Raw genomic sequence first — 8859 nt, forward strand, 5'->3', positions numbered from 1 at the left:
TGCGAGCACATTGTTTCTGCCATGCCGATCACTCGTCAGGATGTTTGAAGCCAGAAATATTAAATTAAACCAAAGAAGCACACTGAGTCTATGACATGCCTCTAACGTCATGTACATAAGTTATGCCAACACATCACCTCCAAACAAGAAGCATCAACAAGGGCGAAATCTAGATCGACATCTCTGCTTTCGTCTATTCGTGACTATCGGCTCTAAATCTCAATCTGCAAAAGCTTGAGCGCCATACTGATCCTTTCTAGTTTGGGGGTGATGTGTTGGCATAATTTACGTACATGACGTCAACGTCATGTCAGTGGGTCAGTGTGTTTCTTTGGTTTAATTTGTGTAATTTCACACGACAGTGTAAACTTTAGTTGTTCTCAAGTACACTTGTTGCGCTTTGTCATAATGATTTATTTTTACCCCTTTTTTGACCATGCATTTCTCAATGGAGAGCACACCTGAATCTCATACCTAAAATGTTAAGCTCGCAATGCACTTCCACTTGGGTCGTTATCTTTGAAGAGATCTCTCCACATCAGTATTAGCAACAATCAATACCCATTCTTCCATCAATGCCTTGTATATAAGTTGCTGTTCTGAAACATTGTTTCTTGAGTGGTAATAAATCATACTCAGTCGGTATTTGACTTAAATGTGACATGTTTTGTTTAATTAATTCGTCATTTCTGTCCAAACCGTGTGACATTGAGGTGTTTAAGGCTGCATTTTAAAGGTCACACACAATATCAGCACTCGTGCATGTAAAAAAGAATTTGCTATTTGTCAGGTTGGCTGTAAATGCCATCTCTCCTCGAAGCTTGCTCCATTGAATCACAAGTTTGCACCAGGAAATACAGCATTTCGAATGAAATGAACATGTTAGGACAAGTCAGGTGAGTACCGGTCTGGAAGGGAGCGTGTCATATATTCTCAGGTCCTGGACCAGACTTCCTTGCTGATGTTTATGACAGAAGTTTGACGTCCTTTGCAACCTTGAGACTCTTGATTGAAAACAATCATTCTGATGTCACAACGTAGCCAAAGTACAAATGAAAAGGAGACTCATTGCTTTCAAAGACGTCAATGCTTGCCGATCATTTTGCAGGGCTCTCCAGGAGAGAGGGGCCAGCCAGGATCTGCTGGACCGATTGGCCTACCAGGTCGACCTGGAATCCCAGGACCGCCAGGTCCCAATGGAGAAAAAGGTGCCCCCGTAAGTGAACTCATACTTGTTGTAGAACTCTCTTGCTCTTGCATTCCAGTGTGACAGTTCATTGGAGCTTGACATTACATTGAACTGCTTATATTTAAATTTTTATTCTTCACCGTTAGCCTTTAAAATTGCAGAAAATATCTTGGTACCCAGCGGGTACTTGAAGCTTCCTGTAAAATAATTTTTAAATGGGACCACCTGTTGTTGTATTCCTATTTTGAACGTTCCTGTAGAAAATGCAATATCTTTTGAAGCTGTGTGCTGCATGCAAGCACTCGTTTGAACGAATGCTTCTCAATTAATATTGTACACTATTGATTCAATCGTTGTTTTTATTTATTTTATCATTACTTTTTTTGTGACAACAGCAAACCTCTACTCAGTTGACCAAGCATTTGTGGAACACTTCAAAAAAAGATAGATCTTGATAACTCTTTTTTTCTTTCAAAACACAAAGTAGAAATACCGTGGAGTTATGTGATGCATGATTGGCAGGTTTGAAGATGTTCTGATTTATAGTTCAGTAGCGTGTGCTGTAATCCCTGATTGAACATCGCCATACTATTTGACATTATTATATGCCAGTAGCAAAAGTACCCGTCCCCAGTGACGGGAAAAGATAGCCATGGTGGCGGCGAGAATAACCACAGAAGATGACAGTCAGGCAGTTGTCCGGGGAAATTCTGTAAACGCCATCTCCGTTCATTTCTGTAGTGCTCAACTTCACCGAAGGTGGCGCTATTCAAACCAACAGCGAGAAAGTATACCCCATCATTTTTCTGGGGGGGGGGGGGGGGGGGGTTTCGGCGGCCGATGGAGTCGCTTACCCCGCTAAAACCTGGCCGGTACAACCTTTTACCTCCGTGACAAATTTGGTACTAATCCATCCAGAGGTGTAGGCGTGTATATGTAACACACATCGACAGATTGTCATTAATAGCTAAAGATTAACATTTTATAATGATCCAATAGGACATTATAAAGTATCATATTTCAGACCTGTTACCAGAAATGATTGCTCAATTTTCAAATACAGGGTATCAATAGATTCGTCTTTTTTATACATTCAGGGAAAATACTTCGGATAGATTGCATCACAGATCACCTCTCCTCCGGTCTAATCTACTAAAATCTAATCATCATCTTATATAATCAAGAATCTTAATCTAATCTAAGATCTAATCTCCGATCATTAAATTCTGAGATTATCTTCTGATAATCAGAAGATTATCATAAGATTATCTTATAAGATTATGATCATTATAATCATATAATATAGATCATTATAATATAGATTAGATCATTAATATATGATCATTATAGGATCATAAGATTATGATAATCATAAGATTATCATAAAATTATCTTATAAGATTATGATCATTATAATCATACAATATAGATCATTATAATATAGATTAGATCATTAATATATGATCATTATTAGATCATAAGGTTATGATAATCATAAGATTATCATAAGATTATCTTATAAGATTATGATCATTATAATCATATAATATAGATCATTATAATATAGATTAGATCATTAATATATGATCATTATAAGATCATAAGATTATGATAATCATAAGATTATCATAAGATTATCTTATAAGATTATGATCATTATAAGATTGGGTTTGTTGATCTGGAGAAAGCATTCGATAGGGTTCCACACGAAGTATTGACATGGGCATTGAGGAAGTTAGAAGTGGAGGAATGGTTGATGAGAGTAGTGATGGCAATGTACAAAAGAGGGCGCACAGCTGTAAGGACGAAGGACGGGAACAGTGGTGAGTTTGAGGTGAAGGTGGGAGTGCATCAAGGGTCGGTACGAAGTACACTACTATTTGTAGCTGTGATGGAGGTGCTGGCTCAGAACGTAAGGAGGGTTTACCGTGGGAGTTGTTGTATGCAGATGATCTGGTGTTGATTGCGGAAAGTATGGATGGACTGAAGGAAAACATGAACAAGTGGAAGGAATGTATGGAGACAAAAGGTCTGAAGGTGAATATAGGAAAGACGAAGGTGATGGCAAGTGGCAAAGCATGTGGTGAGGTGGAAATAACTGGGAAGTGGCCGTGTGCTGTGTGCAGGAAGGGTGTCGGAGTGAACTCCATTCAATGTACAATGTGCGCTGAGTGGGTTCATCAAAAATGTAGTGGTTTGAGAGGGTCATTAACCAGTGTGGCAGCTACATTCAAATGTAAGGTGTGCACAGAGGGAGCTGCAGATGGAGGAAATGTTGAGTTGGATCTTGGAGATGGCGTGAAGCTGGAAGGTGTGAAAACATTTTGCTCCCTCGGAGACATGCTGAATGGAGAAGGTGGATCAGACTCGGCAACGGTTGCTCGAGTGAGATGTGCATGGAAGAAGTTTTGGGAACTGAGTGGCGTGCTGATGAGGAGGGGAGTGTCGTTGAAGCTGAAGGGAAAGGTGTATGCTTTATGTGTGAGAAGTTTATGATTTATGGGAGCGAGACATGGGTCATGAATGTAGAGCAGCAACGAAGGCTGGAAAGGGTGGAAATGCGAATGGGAATGGTTCGGTGGATGTGTGGAGTATCGTTGAGAGAGAGGAAGACAAATGATGAATTGCGAAAGATGATGGGACTAGAGCAGCGTTTCTCAACCGGGGGCCCGTGGCCCCCCTTCGACCGGGGGGCCACGAGCGGACGCCGAAAAACTGCGATTCAGAATGCAGAAGCTTGTAATGTACAATTAAGGTGACGAGTCTCCGGTCATAGTGTCAAAGTAAAAAGGGTAGATGAGTTTAACCTTCTCTAAAAAAGGGTAGATGAGTTTCTCTCCATCTCTTTCTGCTTCTTTACATCTCTACTTCCTTTCTTCTCCTTCCCTCCAGAGCACTTTTCTAAACCGAATTTTCAACCTTACTGTATTACCGTTACAAAAGTAATTAATTCGTATTTGCAATTTTTTTCTCAGATGTCGAAGGCTCGAAAATGGAATGACAGCTATGTCAGGTTTGGATTCACGAATGTCAGTCGAGATGGCGTGGACTGCGCGCAATGTCTGTACTGCTCGGTCGTGATGTCAAATGCGTCACTATGTCCTTCCAAACTTTCAAACCATCGTGACAAGATGCATCCCGGAAGGAAGGAAGATAATATCGACGCTCTGTCTGCGAAACGATCACGATATGACCGTGAAGCGACACTTCCCAAATTTGGATTCCGGCCAGAAGAAAAACCTGCTCTTCAATCCAGCTACGAAGTGGCATACCGAATTGCGAAGTGCAAGAAGCCGCACACTATTGCTGAGGACCTTATCAAGCCATGTACAGAGAAAATGGTGGAATTGATGATCGGACCAGAGGCGAAAAAGAAGATCCAGCAAGTTTCGCTCTCTAATGACACGATCCGACGACGGATTGACGACATGGCTGCTGATGTGTGCCGTCAAGTTTGCTCCGAAATCAAACAAAGCACGCTCCAGGCTAGCCTTCAATTAGACGAGTCTACCGACACCGCCCTGGAGAGCCAGTTGATCGCCTTCGCTCGCTACGAGAGAAAGGGAAAGATGAAGGAAGAGTTCTTGTTCTGCAATACCCTACCAACCACAACGACAGCGGCAGATATCAAAGCTATTGTGGACTCTTTTTTTGAAGCTAACGGACTCGGTTGGCAGAATTTCAAGCACATTTGTACTGATGGTGCCCCAGCGATGGTCGGCGTCAGAGGAGGGTTCGTCACGCTTGTGAAGAACGAATGGCCCCATGTGACGTCCTCCCACTGTTCGCTACACCGATACGCTCTTGCGTCAAAGACTCTTCCGCCTCGTTTGCTGGAAGTCATGGACGTCGCGGTCAAAGTGATCAACTTCATTCGTGCGAAGGCCAAAAATCATCGGCTCTTCCAACTACTGGCCAACGAAATGGGAGCGGAACATGTTGGACTTCTGTTCCACACCAAAGTCCGTTGGCTATCGAGGGGGAAATGCCTCTCTCGGCTGTATGAACTCTGGGTTGAGGTGGAAATCTTCCTGCGAGACAACGAAAACAACCTCCATGTCCACTTCGACAATGAAGAGTTCGTCATGATGCTCGCCTACCTGGCCGATATATTCGGCCAACTCAACGAAATGAACCAGTCCTTGCAAGGCCGTGATGTGACAGTCAGTGACGTTCAAGACAAGCTTGCCGGACTGTCTGCTAGAATGGAAGTCTGGCAGGCACGAATCAAGGCCGGGTCCACTGCCTCGTTTCCTTTCTTGGACGAGCACCTGCAGACGCAGAGGATTGAGCTTCCCGTCGGCATCAAAGATTGCATCACTAGACATCTCGACAATCTCTCCGCTGAGTTCAAATCGTATTTCGACGATGCACCGTTGGATGTTCCGTGGCACAAAGACCCGTTCAACGCCAAAATTGAACCTACTGAAGACGAAGCAGAGGAGCTGGCAGAGTTGAAGGTTTCAAAAGCAATGAAGCTGGTCTTCAGTAACAAAGAAGACCTCTCCACCTTCTGGTTGTCTGTTCAGGATGCGTATCCACTACTCAGCAAGAAGGCATCCGTAATGCTCATTCAATTCGCCACAACATATCTTTGCGAATCTGGATTTTCTGACCTTGCGACCATTAAAATGAAGTCCAGAAACCGTCTTGACGTTGGGAACGATATTCGCCTTGCTGTGTCCAAGATGGAGCTGGACATAAGAGGCCTCGTCAGACAAGCCCAACAGCAAGTGTCTCATTGATTGTATTGCTTAGAAAAATGTTTACTTTGATTTATCTTTTAAGACTGAGTAAATAAATTTCATAAAACGAAATCTGCATCTTTTATTGAAGGGCAGGGGGCCACGAATGTTAAGCGACTCGGTAGGGGGGCCATGGGCCATCAAAGGTTGAGAAACGCTGGACTAGAGCCTGTGATTGATGCTGTGAAGAGGAACAGGTTGAGATGGTTTGGTCATGTGTTGAGGAAGGATGAAAGTGACTGGTTGAGAAGAGTGATGGAAATGAATGTCGAAGGAAGTAGAGGATGGGGAAGACCGAGAAAGACTTGGCTAAAGATGGTGGAAGAAGAAATGCGGGCAAGGGGGTTAACAAGGAGAGATGCAGAAAATAGGGCAAAATGGAGAAGATTGTCATGGGGACCGCAAGGCCAACCCCCGCTCCAGCAGGGAAAATGGCCTTAAAATGCATGTTGTTGTTGTTGTATTATGATCATTTTAATCATATAATATAGATCATTATAATATAGATTATATCATTCATATATGATCATTATAAGATCATAAGATTATGATAATCATGAGATTATCAAATGATTATCTTATACGATTATTATCATTATAATCATATAATATATAAATCAATATATGATCATTATAAGATCATAAGATTATGATAATCATGAGATTATCATAAGATTATCTTATAAGATTATGATCATTATAATTATATAACATAGATCATTATAATATAGATTCGATCATTAATATATGATCATTATAAGATCATAAGATTATGATAATCATGAGATTATCATAAGATTATCTTATAAGATTATGATCATTATAATTATATAACATAGATCATTATAATATAGATTCGATCATTAATATATGATCATTATAAGATCATAAGATTATGATAATCATGAGATTATCATAAGATTATCTTGTACGATTATGATCATTGTAATCATATAATATAGATCATTAATATATGATCATTATAAGATCATAAGATTATGATAATCATGAGATTATCACAAGATTAACTTCTGATTCTAAGATCATCCAATTAAAATTCTAATCTAAGATCTAATAATCATCTCAGGTCATCTAAGAAATCCCTCTACCCTCAGCCCTCCAACCATCCCAAGCTCTTCCAGGGCACATTATCTATTCCATTAACACCTGCCTGGTTAAATCCCCCAAATCCAGGCTGACTGCATACCTACACTCTTCTTTTCATCTTTCCTACAATTTTTAGGACCGCCTTCTAAAGACGGTTTAATCGCATTCTTCTCTCCAACGCTTCAAACAGCTGATGCACCACCATGTCATGTCATGCCCATGAGTCAGGATCTTGTATATAAAAAAAAGTTAACTCACCTTTTGTTGCATCGGCTATTTTTCTTCACGTTACCAAAAGTTATTTATACCGCTTAGCATGAAGAAGAACCATACGTGAATATTTGCTCAATCGAGGGGAAGCATGAAGCTGCTGTGCACGTAAAAATTATCTCATCGAATCAAAGTTATCTTTAAGAAAGCATTTTGTAAAAATTACGGTCCGTCGTATCGACTGCCCTCGTATTGACGAGGGACTTAAACCGTCGGGCTTCGGATCAACCGATCCATTTCTTATACAGCGCTTAACAAAGACGGGTTCTGATTGCGCTTTGGAAATTGCCTCGAAATCAGGCGATCCTGTTGTAAACTCCCAACGGTGCCAACATCCCGATATTACAGTGTGTTCAGAATAGTTGGAAAACCAGTAAACGATTAAAACACTGCCGGTTTGCTTTGGAATCTTTCGGGACTTATAGGCTTATAAGAAGGAAAGGCGAAAATATCTGAACTCCTGCATGGACCAAAGTACTGAGGTTTTACATGAATTGACCTTTCCAGGATTAGGTTAAATTTTGACCTTGTTGAGGGTTAATACGGACACTTCTCTTACAGGGCGAGCGTGGGTCCATTGGGCCTGTGGGCCTCGATGGAATTCAAGGGCCTGTTGGACTGCCTGGACCTTCCGGGCCAAGAGGTTCACCTGGAGAGGACGGAGACAAGGTGGGATAGGTGTTGGATGTTGCTCGAGCATGAAATCCACTTTAATATCTGAGATGATGATAGACCCGCTAGGATCAACGTTCAGTTCCTCACTTGACCCACACGGAAAACATTGGATACGTATGTGCCCTGGTACTAGATGGTGCCCTGGTCCTCCAGAGAGCATTGTGCTGCTCACACCAGTTAAGGTGATGCTTATATCAGATCGGATTTGTCCACACCTAAAACTCACAAGCAGATTTCCTGCTTTGATATTCCATTGCACATTCGGTTCCCCGGTGTGATTTGGCACATTAAATAACACGCCGCACATTTTAAAGAGCAATTATGGAAAAGGCCAAAGCGGTAGAAGGCTCTTTCAACATAAAGCAACAAAGAGCTCGCTAACAGAACAGTTCTTTTAAACTTAATGGAAGAGAAAAACGAAAAATTGATTTAATAAACTTTCTTGTTTTGCTTTGGAATAGCAGTATCTGTGGGCACTGGCATTTTGAAGGTGGCTCAATAACAAGAACTAAGACTGGTGTATTTGACCGGTGCTTTGATGGTAAAATCAGTTCACTGGTAATTCCCTGTGGGTCGCAAGGCGCGACTGACAGGGTTGGCGGCAGGAAGGGCATCCGGCCATAAAACATTGCTTCAAAAAGGGGCCATGGTGCCCAAAAAAGGCCAACCCCTGCTCTGCGGGGAAAAATGGCCTCTAAAGGTGGTGCTTTGATGGTAAAATCAGGATGTAAGGGAGACCCAGAGTGACGAGGATAAGGTTAAAATACGGAATATATAGATACAGTTAAGTATGTTGCACAGTGAGGTTCAAATACAAATGTAAAAACATATATGTTGTTGGGACACTCTCTGCACTTTCACATGTATTAGGTT

At 41.5% G+C, this 8859-nt stretch overlaps 1 protein-coding gene across 1 annotated transcript in view; it reads left to right on the forward strand.

Moving 5' to 3' along the window:
- Nucleotides 1–8859, forward strand: part of LOC137438890 (uncharacterized) — a gene marked incomplete in the record, with an annotated part of 494558 nt that overhangs the window by 341351 nt on the left and 144348 nt on the right. The window contains 2 exon segments of the mRNA XM_068134344.2: nt 1109–1216; nt 7873–7980. Coding sequence (XP_067990445.2) covers nt 1109–1216; nt 7873–7980 — 216 coding nt within the window.

This window comes from Myxine glutinosa, chromosome 13 (assembly GCF_964187855.1).
Source record: "Myxine glutinosa chromosome 13, kmMyxGlut1.1, whole genome shotgun sequence".
Taxonomy (NCBI): Eukaryota; Metazoa; Chordata; class Myxini; order Myxiniformes; family Myxinidae; genus Myxine; species Myxine glutinosa.